The 21526-nt window shown below is 46.6% G+C and overlaps 1 protein-coding gene across 1 annotated transcript in view; it reads right to left on the minus strand.

Annotated features, from left to right (window-relative positions):
• The window catches only part of NOP58 (NOP58 ribonucleoprotein), a 33176-nt gene extending 15054 nt beyond the window's left edge, over positions 1 to 18122 (minus strand). Inside the window, exons 1-10 of the mRNA XM_083473402.1 lie at positions 17932 to 18122; positions 15275 to 15351; positions 12647 to 12699; positions 11447 to 11571; positions 10175 to 10311; positions 8481 to 8545; positions 5980 to 6114; positions 2673 to 2818; positions 2030 to 2156; positions 939 to 1102 (exon numbers count right to left, since the gene is read on the minus strand). Of these exons, the coding sequence (XP_083329528.1) occupies positions 939 to 1102; positions 2030 to 2156; positions 2673 to 2818; positions 5980 to 6114; positions 8481 to 8545; positions 10175 to 10311; positions 11447 to 11571; positions 12647 to 12699; positions 15275 to 15351; positions 17932 to 17976 (1074 nt within the window). The 5' untranslated portion in view covers positions 17977 to 18122. The remainder of the gene's footprint in view (positions 1 to 938; positions 1103 to 2029; positions 2157 to 2672; positions 2819 to 5979; positions 6115 to 8480; positions 8546 to 10174; positions 10312 to 11446; positions 11572 to 12646; positions 12700 to 15274; positions 15352 to 17931) is intronic.
• Positions 18123 to 21526: the final 3404 nt, after the last annotated feature.

Consider the following 21526-nt stretch of genomic DNA (forward strand, 5'->3'; position numbering starts at 1 on the left):
GTTAAGCTTCTTTTTGGGTCTGAGTCGGCAAACCGCAACCCGCGATCCGAGCCAGAACCCTGTGTACCATCTGTGTATAAGACGAGCCCTAATTTTTTGCAGATTTTTTTAAAGCAATGAGAAGGCTCTCATGAAACTGAAACAACTAGGGTGTTCACTGTTAGTATTTATAATATTTCAGCGCCATTTTCAGGTTCCCTCTCTTCTTTTGCTTCCAATAATATAAAGAAGAGAGACATCACCTTGCCAAAAAAAGTCTGTATAGTTACAAGTTATGGTTTTCCCAGTAGTGATGTATGGAAGTGAGAGCTGGACCATAAAGAAGGCTGATCGCCGAAGAATTGATGCTTTTGAATTATGGTGCTGGAGGAGACTCTTGAGAGTCCCATGGACTGCAAGAAGATCAAACCTATCCATTCTTAAGGAAATCAGCCCTGAGTGCTCACTGGAAGGACAGATCCTGAAGCTGAGGCTCCAATACTTTGGCCACCTCATGAGAAGAGAAGACTCCCTGGAAAAGACCCTGATGTCGGGAAAGATGGAGGGCACAAGAAGAAGGAGACAGCAGAGGACGACATGGAGGGCACAAGGAGAAGGGGACTACAGAGGACGAGGTGGTTGGACAGTGTTCTCGAAGCTACCAGCATGAGTTTGACCAAACTGAGGGAGGCAGTGGAAGACAGGAGTGCATGACGTGCTCTGGTCCATGGGGTCACGAAGAGTCGGACATGACTAAACAACAACAAATATAAAAAAGCCACAAGGCAGAGAGGGTTTGGAGAGGGGTGTCACCCCAGAACTCTGGAAAATACCAAATTTAGACTAACAATGAAGCCTTACTAGAGACAAAGTCAAATGTCAAAAGTCTTGGTTCCTTAGTTACCTGTAGATGCAGGTTCAAGGAATCAGAAAGCAACGTGTGTTTTAGAGCATCTTACCTTTCCTTTGTTCTTGGCTGTCGTTTGCCCCACCAGAGAAGCGTGATAGATCAGACCAAACTTGGGTGTGTCGCGTTTAGTCTTCAGTGCTCTGAAGAGCGCCTTTTCGGCTCCCAGGATCTGAACAGTCGACGCCGGGTGCTTAGCCAGGTTCAAGAGAGAGCCTGCATTAAGAAAAGATGCAACAGGAGTTTGCAAGAATTAGCAGCCTTCAAAAGAACCAAGTTTCAAGCTTTATATACCTGAAGGAGGGTCTCCACGCCCATCGTTCAGCCCGACACTGAGGTCCAGTTCCGAGGGCCTTCTGGCGGTTCCCTCACTGTGAGGTAGGTTTACAGGGAACCAGGCAGAGGGCCTTCTCGGTGGTGAAACACCCTCCCACCGGGTGTCAAAGAGAACAACTACAGTGGTACCTCGGGTTAAGAACTTAATTCGTCCTGGAGGTCCGTTCTTAACCTGAGGTACCACTTATACATACCGTATTTTTTGCTCTATAAGATGCACCAGACCACAAGACGCACCTAGTTTTTGGAGGAGGAAAACAAGAAAATAAATAAATTCTGAATCTCAGAAGCCAGAACTGCAAGAGGGATCGCTGCGCAGCGAAAGCAGCAATCCCTCTTGCTATTCTGGCTTCTGGGATAGCTGCGCAGCCTGCATTCGCCCCATAAGATGCACACACATTTCCCGTTACTTTTTGGGAGGGAAAAAGTGAGTCTTATAGAGCAAAAAATACGGTAATTTGGCAATCGGCAGTAACATAATTCAACCCAGCCCTTGAAAAATGATACCAATAAACGAAGCATTTGTTGGGTTTTATTTGGGGGAGGCAGCCAAGGAGAAGGAACTACAGCAGAGCCCAGAAGACGTCTCAGAAGAGGTAGTGACTAGAGTTGCCTTCATGTTTCAAGATGAAATCAAGCAAACTTCAGGACAAAATCATCACTGACGACTTCTGGGCTTCTATTTTGCAGACACCAAAAGTCTTCACAAAGCCGGTCTTGGGTCAATGGACTTGTGTCCTTCGGATGCTGCGAAGTGCAGTACAGTTAAGCACAACACGTCTTTCCCCCCCATTGCGTCAAGCTTACCTGCGTGAGCGATGAGTCTCGCTCCCACCAACTCTCCCACCATGACCGTGAGGTTAGGCGCAATGGCCATCATTCTGTTTTTCAGATAATCATACAGCTGTGCTCGATAGTCCGATATCTCGATTACCTGAAATATGAAACAAGCCTGGTCAAGGCAATGCTTCTGCTGCAAATCTCAGAAGAACTGTTCACATTATGCCAACTTTAATGTCTTTAATTTAGCTATTCGAGATGGCATCAGAAGAGGTAGTGACTGTGCGACCCTCATGGTTTAACATCAGGGAAAGCATCATCAAAGAAATCATCACTGCCATCAAGAACGTTGGCCTGAAAGGCTTTCCAAAATGGCTTCTTGAGGATTTACTGCCAGTTAGGCTGGATCACTTTAGATTTAAAACAGAATTAGGCTCAACTGAAGGAAGCAGCACTAAGGCCTTTTACACAGGCTGCACATCGATTGTGAGCAACGCTGGAGGTATGGGCTTTGACTTAAATCGCTGTTTTCGTTTTGGACCAGCTATGAACTACAAATTCCATATCCATCCATCCATCCTCCCCAAGTGAATTTCAGAGGAGTAAATCCATAATGCAAATACGCCAATGAAACAAACTTTCGACAAAACCACACCGCCATCGTCATCACCTGGTCACAGAGATGTTGTATGTTGCTGATGTCTTCCTCTGACACCTCAGTCCCCATGGAGATTTCGGCAGCTGCTTTCACCTCCTCCTCAACCTCCTCAGGCAGGGCCTCAGACAGGTCAGAACAGGCAAAGTTTTTTCTGTCTCCTGGGAAGCAAAATACCTCATGTTATGTCCGCTTCATGTTACGTTCTTTCAGGATACGTCCTGCGGCGATCCAGAAGTACTGGAAAGGGTTACTTCCAGGTTTCACCGCTCGCGCATGTGCAAACGTGCAAAATGACCTCACACACATGCGCATAAGCGGCGAGTCGCAACCCGCACGTGTGCAGACGCGGGTTGCGTTCTTTTCATGTTGCGAACGGGCCTCCAGAACGGATCCCGTTCGCAACCAGAGGTACCACTGTAAAGGAGTTGGAATGAATGGCAAGCAGTGACAGAAGCCAAGTTTTAAAACATTTAACATCTATTCGCTTATGAACAGCCTTATACATATGTGCCGAGATGACTTACAACGTAAGGGAAATACCGTATTTTTCGCACCATAAGACACACCTAGTTTTTGGAGGAGGAAAACAAGAAAAAAAAATACTCTGAATCTCAGAAGCCAGAACAACAAGAGGGATCGCTGTGCAGTGAAAGCAGCAATCCCTCTTGCTGTTCTGGCTTCTGGGATAGCTGTGCAGCCTGCATTCGCTCCATATGAAGCACACACATTTCCCCTTACTTTTTAGGAGGGGAAAAGTGAGTCTTATAGAGCAAAAAATACAGTAGTTCTTAAAAATTTAAAAACAAAACCCTGAAGATACGATTTAAAAACGTGACAAGACAAATAGCTAAGGCAGAGCCCTTGCTACTTAGCTGCAAAAGCTTGTCGAAACAAAACTGTCTTCAACAGGTTCTGGAAAGCACAGATAACCGGGTGCCTGTCTTATCTCAACTTGCCAAGAACTTCTCTAACCATGGTGTCACAGGGTTGCAGAAAATCAAACATGGAAGCAGATGGGCTCTCGAAAGTCTTAATCAGCTGTGACTTTGAAGAACACTTCTCCACCACAGACAGGCAGCTGTGTCTTTCCACATTATACTTAATTTGAAATGGTAATCTCTATGGTGTTAGTTCCCATTTATGTAGAATTTGTGAGTGGGCCGGTGAGAGCGAGTTATTAACCATCGGCTCTTGCTGATCATTTCTTTTGGTTTACAACTCCAACGCAAAAGAAAGGAAACTGTACTATGGCTTGGTTAGCTTGCGATGCTAAACCAAGCCAAGCCAAGCCTCACCTTCAATAATTGTGTTGGGAGAAAATCACAACCGCTTCGCTCCTCTCCTGCCACCAAGAACAAATTCATGGTTTGTCTTAGTGTTGTGCCGAAACCCAGGGTTGTAGTTTGCCTCAATCCAAACAAACCATGGGTGGTAATCAAAGCATAAGAACTTTGGTTTGGACACAATGCTAAGCCAAACCATGGCGTAGTTTAACAACAACAACTTATTATTTATACCCCGCCCATCTGGCTGGGTTTCCCCAGCCACTCTGGGCGGCTTCCAACAAAAGATTAAAATTAAAGCTTAAAATTAAGTTTCTGTTAATCTAGCGGCGGCGGCAGCAGCAGGAGCCAGGAAGCAGCAAAGTGGACACCATTTTTCCTCTGTGCAACAGCAAGATTTCTTAGTCATGGTAAGCCATAGATTTGCTTAGTTCTCTCTTCACTGCTCTTTGGTATTTTTCATAGCTCAGTTACTGAAGAATTCTATAGAATGTAGGCAATAGCAGGACTTATAAATATAGCTATTAAAAGTAAAGGGACCCCTGACCATTAGGTCCAGTCGTGACCGACTCTGGGGTTGCGGCGCTCATCTCGCTTTACTGGCCGAGGGAGCCGGCGTACAGCTTCCGGGTCGTGTGGCCAGCATGACCAAGCCGCTTCTGGCGAACCAGAGCAGCGCACGGAAACGTCGTTTACCTTCCTGCCAGAGCGGTACCTATTTATCTACTTGCACTTTGACGTGCTTTCGAACTGCTAGGTGGGCAGGAGCAGGGACTGAGCAACGGGAGCTCACCCCGTCGCGGGGATTTGAACCGCCAACCCTAGGCTCTGTGGTTTAACCCACAGCACCACTCGCGTCCCAATATAGCTATTACTATTGCTATTATTATTATTATTATTATTATTAATAATAATATACAGTGGTACCTCGGGTTACGTACTTAATTTGTTTCGGAGGTCTGTTCTTAACCTGAAACTGTTCTTAACCTGAAGCACCACTTTAGCTAATGGGGCCTCCTGCTGCCGCTGCACAATTTTTGTTCTCATCCTGAAGCTAAGTTCTTAACCCGAGGTAATGTTTCTGGGTTAGCGGAGTTTGTAACCTGAAGCGTATGTAACCTGAAGCGTATGTAACCCGAGGTACCACTGTACTGCCCTATACCAGGAAGTCTCAGGGTGATTCACAGAACAAAAGTATAAAACCATAAAATATATAATCAAAATAAAAACGACAGCCCCATAACACCCCCCGAAAAGACCCACATTTTAAAAGGGCATAATATATAAATCAGATCAAGCAAAGGCTTGGTTAAAAAGGAATGTTTTTGCCAGGTGCCTAAAGGTGTATAATGAAGGCACCAGGCGAACTTCGCTGGGGAGAGCATTCCGCAGACGGGGAGCCACTGCAGAGAAGGCCCCGTTCTCGTGTTGCCACCTTCCGAACCTCTTGAGGAGGCGGCAAACGAAGAAGGGCCTCAGACGATGATCTCAGGGTCTGGGTAGGTTCATATGGAAAGAGACGGTCCTTGAGGTATTGTGGCCCTGAGCCATTTAAGGCTTTATAGGTCAAAACCAGCACTTTCATTTGGGCCCGGAAACTTAATTGGTAGCCAGTGCAGTCGGACCAGGATCGGGGTAATACGCTCAAACCGTCTTGCTCCGGGGAGCAACCTGGCCGCTAAATTCTACACTAGCCAAAGTTTTCAACCATCTTCAGAGGCAGCCCAACGTATAACGCATTGCAGCAATAGATGTTGTGCATTGTGGATCTCCAGCATAAAAAGGATGTAATGTACAATTTCGAGGGCAGTGAATACACCACAATGTGGCCGATATCCAACTATGGTGTTCCTGCTTGAACAACACACCTCTTATTTTATCTCCTCCCTCCTGCAGCCCCCTGCTCACCCCCCAAAATCTGCTCTGGAGGGCTGGGGAGATGTGTGGGGGCTGCAGGAGAGGAAGGCAAGTCCTACTGCGTCTACTGGTGTGATGTTGGATGTCACCTTTTATCTAAGGAGCCCAGCGCTACTCACCAATTTTCCGCACACATTTACAGTAGGTCAGATTATCTGTGATGATTTTGCCCAGTTCAGGGAAGTGCCACCCGTACCATTCTCGACAGCGCATTATATAGTTGTTCAGTTCTTTGTCCAAGTCATCAAGGAGAGCTGCGGTAGAGAAACGCAAGAGATACTTGAGCTTAGTTTCACTTTAGAAACTAGACCCTGAGCTATCCTAGGATTTCAGGGAAGAAATGTACTGGCTTGCTTTCCAAATATTAATAATAATAATAATAATAATAATAATTTATTTATACCCCGCCCATCCTGCTGGGCTTCCCCAGCCACTCTGGGTAGCTTCCAACAAAATATTAAAATACAGTAGTCTGTCAAACATTAAAAGCTTCTCTAAACAGGGCTGCCTTCAGATGTCTTATAAAAGTCTGGTGGTTATTGTTCTCTTTGACATCTGGTGGGAGAGTGTTCCACAGGGCGGGCGCCACTACCGAGAAGGCCCTCTGCCTGGTTCCCTGTAACCTCACTTCTCGCAGTGAGGGAACCGCCAGAAGGCCCTCGGCGCTGGACCTCAGCGTCCTGGCAGAATGATGGGGGTGGAGATGCTCCTTCAGGTATATCACCTTAAACCATAGTTTAAAAATGCTCAGGACTCAATCCACACTCTCTTCTGCTGGGAAGTAAGCTATGGTTTGGCTTAGTTATGCGCCAACCTGAGCTCATGGCTTGCTTCTTTTCAAACCCCAAGCTGTAACCAAAGTTTGTTCCCAGTTTATCACTTATGACTTGTTTGCTGAGGAACAAAGCATGACTCCGAATTCAGATATAATGCTAAGTAGGAACCACGGCTTATTTCCTAGCAGAACAGGGGCAAAAGGGGCAGGGGCCAAAGTGTTTGCAATTTTACCTCCATGCAATAGCAGATTGCACATTCACCTTTTAAACCATAGTTAAGTTTAATTGTAGTTGAAAGAGACTCGTGAACAAGAGGAAATCCAGAAATCTTGCAACACTTGCACCCATTAAAATCAACAAAGGTGTAGTAGCCAATTACACAAGTCACTTCAAATACTAACAGGAGAAAAGGTGCAAAAAGTTACCATCGCTGTTAGAAAATACCCATTTATCTGTTTCCTATTTCCCACAGAAGGGGAAAAAAACCCACCCATACCCATTTGTCAGTGGTGCATAATAAATTAATAATAAATTAATAAATTATAATAATAATAATAAAATAATAATAATAATAATAATAATATCATCATTATCTGGGGCTGCCACACCTACTTACTTTGCTCACTTATCCCATCCAGCTCACCCTTCGCCAAAAACACCCTGTCCCCTTTGACCAGGCATGGCCAAACTTGGCCCTCCAGATGTTTTGGAACTATAATTCCTATAATCCCTGACTACTGGTCCTGTTAGCTAGGGATGATGGGAGTTGTAGTCCCAAAACATCTGGGGGGCCGAATTTGGCCATACCTGCCTTAGACCTTGAAGAAACCACAAGGACCTTCCCCTTCACGTTTCCCCAACCACCACCACCACCACCTACTGGCAGCCACAGAAACTGCGGCTTGATGAAATACTTATCATTGAATTATACGGGATACCAAATAAACAAATGCAGACCTCAGCCCCATTCCCTAGCTACCTTCAACTGACCATGAGAAGCTGTTTCTAACTCACATAGTCATCTCATACTCGGAAAGAAAAGTCCAAGACTAGGCTCTTGCTGATCCATATTCAAAAATCCTACTAGAGAACCAGGTAACGTGATGGTTACAATACCTAGAAGCAGAATCCTTCTCTGGCTATTGAAGGAGGTTTGCCTCTCACTTACTGCTGTTATTTTAAAAGACTGATTTGGTCAGATTGCCAACAATCATCTGACACAGCATGGGGGTGGGTGGGATCACATAGGCCTCTCTAAAAACCCGGTGAGGAAAACTGAATTTGCTTTTTTAAATGTTTTGCTAGCCCACCTAACTAGCCAAAATTTATGCTAATCACTGGCCCTGCCCCTCCCCCCTCTTGACTCTGACATCACCCTGAGTTATGGAGGAAAACGGGAGTAACGGAGAGCCATCCTGACTTGTTCTTGTCCCCAGTTCTAAGATAGGCTTGGCTCCTGATCCTTCAGAAGGGTTGATAGAACAAAACAAAAATACACTCTACAGTGGCAAACTAGGTAGCAGAATGTTTGTGGCTACTGGTACAGTCGTATCTTGGTAGTTGAACGGAATTAGTTCTGGAGGTATTCGATTTCCAAAACGTTCAGAAACCAAAGCGTGGCTTCTGATTGGCTGCAGGAAGCTCCTGCAGCCAATTGGAAGCCCTGCTGGACATTCGTCTTCCAAATATAGTTCACAAACTGGAACACTCACTTCCGGGTTTGCGGCATTCGGGAGGCGAAATGTTCGAGAACTAAGCTGTTTGACTTCCAAGGTACGACTGTATTAAGAATTCAAAAGCTGGTGGCAGGCATATCAAGGTATTTAACTTCCAACCGTACTCACAAATAGCTTGGACAATCATGGTATCAACTTTGTCTGGGCTGAACTTCAGCTTGTATCGGGAGAGGCTGAAAACAGACATGGATAGAAACATTATGTAAATAATGCACAGGACACACAGATTCTCCCCCCGCCCAAATAATAATTATAAAGGCATTGCTATTGACTGCAATGGCGTGTTCACCTTTGCTGATGGTGCAGCGAGTACCGTATTTTTCGCTCTATAACACGCACCCGACCATAACACGCACATAGTTTTTAGAGGAGGAAAACAAGAAAAAAAATATTCTAAACGAAACAGTGGATGTATGATTTTTGTGGTTCATGCTGTGGCCATGGACATGTGATCTGACGGTGAGTTTGGGGTAGCCCAATGAAAAAATCCTGAGGATCCATGTGGATCTGTGCTCTGTAACCATGTTTTAAGTGGGGAGGGAAGGAAAAGCACTCAAGGGACAAGGAACACACGTGGGGTGGGTGGAGAAGGATGCTGTTAATAATGCAGAAGAGGGGTATAAGAGGAGAAGGCTCCTCTCCTCTCCCGCTTTGCTCCTTTTAAGCAAGCAGGCTCTCTGTCCCCCTCTCCTCCCCACTCAGCGGCTCTTCTCCCGCTTTGCTGTGTCAAAGCAAGCCATGGAGGAGGGAAGGAAGGGGAACCATGGATCCTCTGCTCACGACTGCAGCAGATCCCCTCCACCACCCGCAGGCATTCGCTCCATAACACGCACAGACATTTCCCCTTACTTTCTAGGAGGAAAAAAGTGAGTGTTATGGTGCAAAAAATACAGTAATCCTTTTCCTTTTTCATTTACTGACTTGTGTTTTTACAGGCAAGAAGTCTAAGGCAGAGAGCTGTGAAAAGCGGTTCGTATTACTCCCTACAGGCACAAGCGTTTCAGCGAGTTGGAAGAAACCCAGCAGAACTGAGAGCAGGACTAACTTGTACAAGTTACCGTATTTTTCACTCCATAGGACGCACTTCTTCCCTCTTAAAAACTAAGGGGGAAAGTCTGTGCGTCCTATGGAGTGAATGCAGGGGGGAGGCACGCAGGGAAAGCCCCCAAGAGCCGCAAAACAAGCTCCGCACGGCTCTTGCGGGCTTTTCCCCAGGAGGGAGAAGGGTCTGACGTGGCCAGTCCCTTCTCTCTCCTCGTAGAAAAGCCCGCAGGAGCCGCATGCTCCTTAAAGGGTGTGCGGTTCCTGTGGGCTTTTGTGGGAGGTGGGGGAATTGCCATAGCCGCACACAGCATCTCCAGCCAGGGGAGGTTGCCCAAGGCTAAAGAGGAAGCCAAGGCGGAGAGCGGGATGAACCGCACTCGCTGCCTTGGCTTCTTTAGCCACACTTCTTTAGCTGTTCTGGAGAGGTTTAGCTCCCGGCTGGAGAGGTTGTGCGTCTATGGCAGAAGCCAAGACAGCCAGTGGGATGGATCCCGCTCGCTGTCTTGGCTTCTTTGCTCTTTGGGGCTGGGGGGGGGGGGAGGAGGAGATAATATATTTTTTTCTTGATTCCTCTAAAAACTAGGTGCGTCTTGTGGTCCGGTGCGTCCTATAGAGCGAAAAATACGGTGCCATGTGCTGTAAGTAGATGCTGGGGCCAAAGCTTGCCATTCCACTTTGCAGAAAACGGTATCCTCAGGGGGATATTTATACAGAGCACAGAAACGAACAAGTCGGTGCTGGCAAGACGTCTTGATTACCTGTGTGCCAGGCCTAAACACATGGCTGCCATCTCCCGCGATGGAAGGCCAGTGATCAGCCCTTCCATTTGAGAACGGATGCCTCTCATCAGTTCAGTAACCATGGGGCTGTGCAGGCAACTTAAGTTCAGTTTCTCCTGCAGGAGAGAAAAAAGGTGACCCTCATTTTGATATTATTGCAACAACAAATTTGTTTACTGTTGAACAGCAACAGAACCTAAGAAGGGTAAGGTAACCCAACGCTAACCCACAGGCAGGGCTATCTTGCAGTTCTAGAAGTGAAATAACCATTGATAATTCTTATTTAAGCAAATTGGCAACCAACTGTTGTACCAACTTAGCCTTTCAGATAAAAACGAAGGCACTAGCTTTCATGTTGACATTAATTCAAACATTTCCCTGTTAACCTTTTTTTTAATCTCCATACTTCTTCATAAGTCAAGAAGATAGCACAAGACACAGGAGGTAGCAAAAAAATCCAGAAAAATGTGGCCCTAACAATCTTTTACTTTAGTCCAGTGCATTATCAACAAAGCTTATTTAGAACTAGTACAATCGTACCTTGGTTTTCGAACAGCTTAGTTCTTGAATGTTTTGGCTCCTGAATGCCACAACCCCAGAAGTGACTGTTCTGGTTTGTGAACTATTTTTGGAAGCCAAACGTTTGACGGGGCTTCCGATTGGGTGCAGGAGCTTCCTGAAGCCAATCAGAAGCCATGCCTTGATTTCCAAACGTTTTGGAAGTTGGATGGACTTCCAGAAAGGATTCCGTTCAACTTCCAAGGCACGACTGTACTTGAATTCACTTGTTTTCCTCTTCCCTCCCCACATCTTTTCCTTCTGTATCATGCCTACTACAATAGGGGTTCCCAAACTGGTGAGCTTCATTCAGGAGGTCCACGGCATCTCTGTGGATTTATGGTTGATGCATTAAATATTCAAACGGATTTGTAATTGTCTGTATGCAGCCCTTAGTAAACCTAAGTACCCTGTCATCAGTGTATAAATCATAATAATCATGAAGTCAGCAAAAAGCATGGTCCCAGAATATCAGTACCAACAAAATAAACATCGACAGCCATCACTGATTAATTTGCATTTAGCACACATCATTTCTGGATGCAGTGAAAAGGTCGTGTCAGAGCATTGGACAGGGAAGATATGCAGCAGTAACTCACTGTTCTGGAGCTACAAAGAAGACTAGCACAGGCCTTGAGAACACCACCTCATCTGAACACCACATCACCAGGGCACATAAAAACCAGAACTTACCTTTATTACACCTCCCAGTTTGGCATCTGCTACAGCCAACTGTTCGTGTGCATCTTTGGCAACTATCTTCTTTAAGATTTTCTTTAAGTTCTTGTTAATCTTGCCTTCCACCAGGGCAGTGGATGCTTAAAGGAGAAAGCACATCATTGTAAAAAAAAAACCTGCAGACTGTCTAACATTCCCAGCCTGGCAAAGTTCATAATGGAACAAAATGTGTACTAATACCCACCGAACTTTATCTGTTGTCTCTGTGGCAGTGACCAAAAATTGGGGATTCAGTTCTACGAATGAAGCATCAGTGACAGAAGGAAGCTAGTTTTTACTCCCTCCAATTCTAAGGCTACAATCTGCTATAAAATCCCACTGAGGTCACTGAGCTAATACATTCAGATGCAGGCAAATTTGCTCATCATTCGTTTAGGCATTGTCTGGGTGGCTAGCACAGAGGCACACCATATTGATTACATTAATTTGCCCTGGTTTATAAAGACGTATTCATCTGGAGAAGGGAAGGGAATGACATTTTCGTAAGCCACATGAAAATTAGTCCCTTCCTACCACCAACTGCTGATGTGCCACAAATAACTTGCATTAGCAGGCAGGGGGGTGGGTTTTCTTGTGGACTTAATAAGTAATATTAAGTTTTAAAACACCCTAGAAAAAAGTCACCTACTCTCACAGCTAATGATTTCAGGCTTGCCAGGAACAGATCAGCCAGCATCCAAAGAAAGGAAGGGATTGTCAGGGAACTGACATCAGAGCGAGAGGCGAAGGGGAGGCTCACAGATGATGCTGGCGAAGGACCCAGCAGCAGGGGGAGTAACAGCTCAGTAGAGGGGGAAGCAATTCAGCGCAACACCAGGGAGAAAGGGGGGCAGATGGGGGAATCGGAGAGAGGGCTCCAGGATTCTTCACTGGACATCAGTGAGGAGAGCCCAGGTCCTCCGCTGCCCACGCCCTCCCTGCGCAGAAGACTCCCGCGCAGTGAGAGGAGGAGGAGACTGGGTGTCAAACAACTTTTATGTTGGAAGAGGTTCAAGAAACGCCCACTGACGGATTCTGCCAGCGACTGAGGCAGCCGCGATGAGCAAGGGCTGTGCAGTCAGAAAGGTTTAACAAGGCAAATTAGCCTAGAGAGGCACCAGTTTACGCACAAGTAACTCATAGCCATTACAGGGATATATTATAACTCTCGGTTACCTGCAAGAGCTTCTGTGGTGTCTTGAAACTTCTCAAAGTGTTTCAGTTTCACTCTAAATAAAATACACCAAACAGTTTTTATAAACATCATGGGGAACAGAGTATCTGCTACCAACTTCTAAAACATAAGAAACCTGAAAAATGAAAAGCCTGCAGTGACCCATCAGGTTAACCTACCAAAGAGAAGAAAGGTACCCCTGGCCGTACGGGCCAGTCTTGACAGACTCTAAGGTTGTGCGCTCATCTCACTCTAGAGGCCGGGAGCTGGTGCCATCCGCAGACACTTCCAGGTCACGTGGCCAGCGTGATGAGGCTGCTCCGGCGAACCGGCACCAGCGCAGCACACGGAACGCAGTTTACCTTCCCGCTATAAAGTGGTACCTATTTATCTACTTGCACTTTAAGGGTGCTTTCGAACTGCTAGGTTGGCAGGAGCTGGGACCGAAAGACGGGAGCTCACCCCACCGCGGGGATTCGAACCGCCGACCATACGATCGGCAAGTCCTAGGCACTGTGGTTTTACCCACAGCACCACCCGCGTTTTACCCAAAGAGAAAAACAGAAGCTATTAAGTCTGACTGACAAATAGCTTACTGCTACTAAACCATAGATATTTAAGGCTTGCTAGATAACTATTCTAGAATGACAAAAAACATAGTTATTAAGTATACTATACCTAACCTTTCGAATCCTCGCGACGGGGTGAGCTCCCGTTGCTCGGTCCCTGTTCCTGCTAACCTAGCAGTTTGAAAGCACGTCAAAGTGCAAGTAGATAAATAGGTACTGCTCTGGCGGGAAGGCAAGCAGTGTTTCTGTGCACTGCTCTGGTTCGCCAGAAGCGGCTTAGTCATGCTGGCCACATGACCTGGAAGTTGTACGCCAGCTCCCTCGGCCAATAAAGCGAGATGAGCGCTGCAACCCCAGAGTTGGCCACGACTGGACGTAACTGTCAGGGGTCCCTTTACCTTTATCTAACCTTGCCTCATTGCTTCTGACTCCAACAAGATCAAATTTATTATCCAAAATTATTTCATACTCTGGCCCCTTCAGACGCACTACAGCAGCACTGTCCAACAGGTCGATTGGGATCGACTTGTAGATCATGTGATTGTCTCTTATCAATCTCTCCCCCCCCCCCCCAACAGCCCTTACTCTCGAGGAGCCAGCGCACAGGGCTTCTCCCACTCTCTCTGAAGAAGGAGAAGCAAGTGGCGAGGGAGTGGGGGACTCTTCCTGGCTGCCATCCCACCCATGCGGGGAGGTGTGTGTAGGGGTGTGTGGGTGTGGGTGTAGCCCTGCGCGCTGGCTCCTCAAAGAGAGAAAGGTTTAGGTTTACTTGAAAGGAAAGGGTGGGTTGGATCCAGGGGAAAGGGCTTCTACAGATTTCATCCAGTTCTTAAGGTGGTGCTTGAAGGCTGTCAACTCTGCAATTGAGTACCCCATTTCTGTTTCGAACTATGGGAGAAACTGCTGTGGTTGATATGTGCCCCTGACTCATTTGAAAAAACAGCAAGAGTCTGGGGTACTTTAAAGATGTAACACATTTATTATGGCATGAGCTTTTGTGAACAACAATCCATGCATCATGTTCTGATTATGTAAGACCCTGTCCTCAATGTTATTTTCTTATGTTATTGCAAGTATACAAAGTACCGTATTTTTTGCACCATAACACTCACTTTTTTCCTCCTAGAAAGTAAAGGGAAATGTCTGTGCGTGTTATGGAGGAAATGCCTACGGGTGGCATGCCTACGGATTTTCCTCCTCTAAAAACTACGTGCGTGTTATGGTCAGGTGCGTGTTATAGAGAGAAAAATACGGTATGTATTTTTTTTAAAATTATTGATTTATGATTAACTTTTCAGGTTTTATGGAAGCGGCTATCATTTGTTATTATTTTTATCATAAGCTCAGTCAAATATAATATGTTTAAGTTGAAGAATGACAATGGGAGAGTGTGGTAGATCACTGCCAGATTTGATATTGAATGGTAGATCTCAAGCTACTTTTGTCTGGACATGCCTGAACCAGAGTTCCCAAGGGAGGGGGGAATTCCCAGGTACCACCAGAACTTCAATTGTGTAGTCTGCTCTTCAAGAGCACCAACAATAAGCTGACTGTAGATACCTGCAGAAACACTTGTGATGTGCTTTGAAGCCCTGACAGCTAGTGCCCCAGACGTGATTTTACGCTCCCCACAACTGATTTAATATATGATGTCAGCTGTAGGGCAGGTGGTCATGGTTTGCCCAAAATGGCCTGGCAGGCCAAATGGGGAGGCCTGGTGGGTCGAATTATGCCTGAGGGGCAGAGCTAAGATTATCAACACATTCTGTTTCATGGTTATAGCTAAACCGCACTTCTGAGTGATCTTAACCCTGTTGAAAAATACTTTGCAAGCCTTTCCACGACAGCAAGGCTCCTGCCATCCAACTGCATCTATAGAGTTGTCATGTCAACAGTGGAGGATGAAGGTTAGCAGATTTATAACTCTAAGAGGAAGATGTGCGTACAAAATAACCCAAGGACTGGTGCTAGGCAAAAAACAGTGATTCCTATGTGAGCAGAGAGATGAAGATGTACTCTATACTGGAATGAAATAATAAGTTACTTGAGAAAGTTACTTACACTTTATTTGCTTTTTCAGGAGTTTCAAATTCTTTCCATAAGCTGTCAATTTCTTGGAGTTTCTTCTCATCCAGAACCTACGATAGATAAGGAGTAAGACTAAATACATACAAAATTGACAAGATTCAATGTTGCTATGTAAACAAGATGAAATGCACAAAACATCTCTGCAATTCCGATGTAGAGAACAGCCATTCCACCACACCAACTCTCTGCCACATCTCTAACCAGAGAAAAATCTACTTGCAAGTGTGAGATGCCATGTTTTAAAAGTATTCAGTAAACTTACATGCTGCTTCTCAAATAGAGGGAAAAGCCTGTGGTCTTTGACATCTCAATCAAGATGTCTGTCACAAGTACAAAATTAATCATGTTCCATGCAGTCTAATTTTATGCATCTTTACTCAGAAGACAGGACTTTTAAATAAAGATGTATGGAAGTTAACCCTAAAGCAGGGGTCGGCAACCCGTGGCTCCGGAGCCGCATGTGGCTCTTTCACACCTTTGCCGTGGCTCTGGGGCGGATACTAGCGAGGGGAGGAGGCGCATTGTGCGCCCCAACACTCCCCACTGTGGCGGGCGCTGTACTGGCTGTGACGTCGCATGGGGGCGGTGTGTGCGTTAGTCACGCACCGTCCCGTCACCTTTGCGCCCGCCCGCTACATTGTAAGGGGCATGTACGCTGGTCACTGTTTTGAAGGGGAGTGAAGAACACACACACACACAAAGGTAACTTGTTAATTTAACATTTATTTCTATGAGGAGGAGTAATTCTGAGGGGTCAAACAAAGAAATAATAAAAAAGTGACAAAAAAATTATTTTTATAATGACGAGTTTTGCGGCTCCCAGTTTTTTTCCCTTCGGAAACGGGTCCAAGGGGCTCTTTTTGTCTTAAAGGTTGCAGACCCCTGCCCTAAAAACTCGCTTTCCTTCTCTGCATTGCCAAGAACCCTGTTTCAGTGAACACACAAAGCTTGCTGTATCAACACTAGATCACCAGCAAAATCCTAAACAAAGTAGACTCCAACGTGCAAAATAAGACAGAAATTTTTGGCAGAAATGGGTGCAATGGCATACGATGGAGCAAGTGGATGCAACACAGGAGAGCTGGTAAAAGGCAAGAGAAGAAGAAGAAGAAGAAGAGTTTGGATTTGATATCCCGCTTTATCACTACCCGAAGGAGTCTCAAAGCGGCTAACATTCTCCTTTCCCTTCCTCCCCCACAACAAACACTCTGTGAGGTGAGTGGGGCTGAGAGACTTCAGAGAAGTGTGACTGGCCCAAGGTCACCCAGCAGCTGCATGTGGAGGAGCGGAGACGCGAACCCGGTTCCCCAGATTATGAATCTACCGCTCTTAACCACTGCACCAGACTGGCTATGAAGTCCCCAGCTAAAATGTCACTCTCTAGGCAGCCTGAACCAATTATCTCTCTCCCTCTCCCTACCTAAATCTGCTGTAACAGCAACAGCCCACCATCTCTGGTGTCCTTCAAATATTTTGAACTACGTTTCCCAACACCCCCAGGCAACACGGCTGGGAGCTGCCATGCAAAACAGCTGGAGGGCACCAGGATGGAGGAGGCTACCTCACAGGGTTGTTCTAAGGATCACTAACAAATGATGAGCTTAATGTCAGGGTCCTGGGTTCGAGCCCCACAATCCTGCGCTGGAGGGGGTTGGACTAGATGACCCTCGTGGTCCCTTCCAACTGTTGCTTTTGTTGTTTAGTCATTTAGTCATGTCCGACTCTTCGTGACCCCATGGACCAGAGCATGCCAGGCACTCCTGTCTCCCACTGCCTCCCGCAGTTTGGTCAAACTTATGCTGGTAGCTTCGAGAACACTGTCCAACCATCTCGCCCTCTGTTGTCCCCTTCTCCTTGTGTCCGCCATCTTTCCCAACATCAGAGTCTCCTCCAGCACCAGAATTCCAAAGCATCAATTCTTCGGCGATCAGCCTTCTTTGTGGTCCAGCTCTCACTTCCATACATCACTACTGGGAAAGAATTGATGCTTTTGAATTATGGTGCTGGAGGAGACTCTTGAGAGTCCCATGGACTGCAAGAAGATCAAACCAATCCATTCTTAAGGAAATCAGCCCTGAGTGCTCACTGGAAGGACAGATCCTGAAGCTGAGGCTCCAATACTTTGGCCACCTCATGAGAAGAGAAAACTCCCTGGAAAAGACCCTGATGTTGGGGAAGATGGAGGGCACAAGGAGAAGGGGACAACAGAGGACGAGATGGTTTGACAGTCTTCTCGAAGTACCAACAGGAGTTTGACTAAACTGCGGGAGGCAGTGGAAGACAGGAGTGCCTGGAGTGCTCTGGTCCAGGGGGGTCACAAAGACGGACACGACTAAACGACAACACAGCATGATTCCCCAGGAAGGCTTACAAGTTTTAAGCTTAGCGGGAAAACCTGCCAGCCTCCCAGAAAATGTTGTGGTAGGGAAAGAAACCGAGTCTGCTATGAGGGAGGATGGGGTCTCCCCGCGTTTATCCTCCTTGTTCCAAAACTATTTCCCGACTTATTGCTAGCGATCGTATAAACCGAGTGCACCGACCAGCCCTCTCCGCCCCGCCAGCACCTCCAATCTCCTCTAGCAGCAGCCACGTGGGAACCCTACTCGACACGTGTCGCGCCCTCAGATCACCTTGAAAATAGCGTATCCGGCCGCGGTCTCGAATAAAACCAGCATGGCGGCAGCGGGACGGAGCCGGGGCGCCTCCCGCAAAAAGCGGCTCTTTCCAAGCGAAGGCGGGCGAGCGAAGCGAAGACCCAGCGCGGGAGACCGCGAACTCCTAGGCGCGAGGACCACGAGGGCGGAAGTGAGGCGCTGCACCGGAAGTGATTCGCGCGGCCTTCTGGGAAACCGGAAACCCGGGGGAGGAAGTTGGAGCTTTGGGCTTCCTCTAGGATTGTGGCTCTTCACGCTCTCTATGCGCGGGGCGAAATTGGTCGAAAATGGGGCCCCATAAAAATAAATAAATTGCATACTGTAATTCAAAACAGCTACATGTTTGAGGGCAAAATAGGCGCAGTTTTCAGCAGTTTATATAGACAGCAGCTTTTGGAAACAGAGTTTTGTTGTTATTATTATGATTATTATTACATTATATTGATTTATAGCCCCTCTTTTTCCCTCACGGGGACTCAAGGCGGCTTACACATAAGAGCAAAAATCTCTAAAAACATAAGGGGACGAGTCGTTTAAAACCCCCCACACCATTTCAACGTTAATGGAATTAAAGCCATATGAATGTATAAAATCTTGCTTTAAAAACATACAAATATTTAACGTAAAAACAGCACGGTGCCAGCCCTTTCATTTAAAAAGCAGCCAGTTTCACCAAACGCACTGGAACATTTATATGCTGTGAACTGCCCCAATATCTATGGATGAAGGGCAGTATACAAATATAATAATAATAATAATAATAATAATAATAATAATAATAATAATATAACAAGAAGGAAAGACAGCAGGTTGCAAGCTGGTCTAGCTCCTCCAGGGAGTTCCAAAGTTGCCTGGGAGCAGCCACTGAGAAGAACTTCGGAGTCCCCGCCCAGGCGTGTATATTGTCTATTTCCATGCAAAATATCCTCAGCCAACTAAAATGCAGCCTACAGTTTTTAATGAGCTATGCAAGCTATGCATTCCATCTTGCAAAGCGGTGTTACTATATAAACAGTTGCCATGCAGTAGGAGTACCATGGAAGGGTTGGGTGAAAGAAGGACACAGCCTTCGCTTCAATATTTTCTCCATTCTCTGACGTCCTTGATGCTAATCTGTCATAAACAGCTTTGAAAGCTTCATATGACTATGAAGCAAGGACGGATGATTACTTATTCTGGTGCCCTAGTCCAGTGTTTCCCAACCTTTTTTGGGCAAAGGCACACTTGTTTCATGAAAAAAATCTCGAGGCACGCCACCATGCCAGATGGGAAAATGTCACTTTTTACTTATGTAAAAAAAAAAAAAAAAATAGTAACAGCATAGAAGGTAATGGTTAGGCTAGCATCCCTCTTCCAAATATGCTAGGTTTTTATTTGCAGGGACTGTTCTACATGGGAAAGCATTCAGCACTGTCATTCTCCCATCTGCCATCTGAATTGGTACTATTCTGGGTCAACTTACTCTGCTGCATGTGTAGATGAAAATGGCACCAAGTGTGGAGGAGGGGGCAGAACAGGTTTCAGATACAGGATATTAAGCATACACGTACTTCAGATTGAACTGGTTGCTTGCTTTGCAAGTTTTCATTTCCCAAATGACTGCCTTGGCAAGCGCAATACCTACCAGGCTCAATGCCGGTCTCGCGCTGCCGCTTCCCGCGCTCTCAAGGACCCGGGAGGAGGAAGGCGTGAAGGGAATCCCGAAGGCGCGAAAACCTCGCGCATGCGCAGGCCTTCCGCCTGCGACAGCCCAGTAGGCCGGCCGAAGCGAGCGGCGATGGGATGTGGGAGGGAGCTCGCTCGCCGCCCCGCGTGTGCCTATGTGGGGCACGTTACAGCCCCGTGACGTCAGCGCCACGCAGGCAGCCAGGCAGGCAGACGGCGAGAGCCCCGCGCTGGGCGGCCTCTCCTCGCCGCCGCCGCCCCACCTCTCGCTGCCCGCCTCGCCCGCCTCCCTCCCACGGCACACCAGGCAATGTCTTGCGGCACACTAGTGTGCCACGGAACACCGGTTGGGAAACACTGCCCTAGTCTGCATAGCTGTCAACCTTTCCTCTTTTTTCGGGAAATTCCCTTATGCGTTTCCCGCTGCTATCCCGAATTGTTAGATATCCCGTAGACTAAACCCCAGGATAGGTGAGGCTGCTGATCCCTTATTTTCAAATCTGAAAGTTGACAGCTCTGCCTAGTCTGGCAGATGATGGCATCACTCCCGATCTAAAAAAGTCTCAGAGCTGTGCTCTGCCCAGCACCACACCACTGTCCATATTACCCAGTGATGGGTGTAATCAGTGGCGTAGCGTGGGGGGTGCAGGGGGGGCCGGCCGCACCGGGTGCAACATCGGGGGGTTAGGCAAATCCACGGGTTAGGGGGCACAAATCCACGGGTTAGGGGACGCAAATTACTTGCCTTGCCCCAGGTGCTGACAACCCACGCTACGCCACTGGGTGTAAAAATAAAATTTAAGGTCATATATATGTGTGTGTGTGTATACATATACATATATATATATATATATATATATATTTGCTTTCGTAGATTTTCACGGGTACAGGAATGCAGGTTTTGGTGTCTTCGGGTGTCTTCCCGTGTAAGAGTTGGGGTGTCTAGGCGACGTTTCGACGAGGTCTCACTCGTCATCTTCAGGCTGGTGCTTTCGGCTTCTTGTTACTGGAACAGAGCAGGATCTCAGTGTTTGAGTTCCTATAAATACTGTTGAGGGGGTGTGGTGTATAGCCTCCGACGTTCTGGGCAGAAAGGAAGTTCCCAGGATAGTGTGACTTTTCTTCTTTTGTTCCTTAATTACTTGAGGGATATCTTGAGTGATTTCCTGAGTGATATTCTGAGTACCACTTAGGAGGGTCATTAAGTGTGGATTAGTTGCTAAAGCTTTCGTGTCTTGACCTCTTGAGCTTGTGAAGAGTTTTTCTGAGAAGATGGCTGTACTGCATTTAGTTGTGCTCTGGCTTGGCTTCGTGTATAGGGGCGAGCTGTGGTTTTGTGCCCTGTGCCAGTCAGATCTGTGTAGGGATTGCAGGGGGGTGTAGCATCCGGAGGTGCCACTATGGTTTGGCTACTGGATGGTGTCTGTAATTTATCTGTGGAGAGGGTCTGGGTTTGGGTCTGGTGTGGTTGATTGGTGATGGCGTTCTGTGTGCCTCTGGTTCTGGTGTCGGTTTTTGTGGGGAGGGCTAATTTCCAGATGTCTGGCAGGCGGGACGTGTCGTCACGCTTGTTCATGTTGTGAGGGTGTTTCTCTATCTCGATGGCTTCCATGATTATTCTCTTGTGGTGATGTTCCATGTTAAAGAGCAATTTGGAATCTGCAAAATTAATTTCGTGTCCTGTTTCTTTCATGTGTTGGAAAAGAGAGGAAGTTTTTTCTTCTTTTTTTGACGGCATTCTTGTGTTCTGCGATACGTGCATTTATTCGTCTGTTTGTTTGTCCAATGTACGTGGCTGGGCAGAGTTTGCAGGGTATTTCATAGACCCCTTGGTTTTCCAACTGGATTTTATCTTTGGGGTTTCTGAGGATATTGGCTATTTTTTTGGTTGGTGCAAAAGGCTGTT

This window comes from Podarcis liolepis, assembly GCF_965112155.1.
Source record: "Podarcis liolepis genome assembly, chromosome: 1".
Classification (NCBI taxonomy): Eukaryota; Metazoa; Chordata; class Lepidosauria; order Squamata; family Lacertidae; genus Podarcis; species Podarcis liolepis.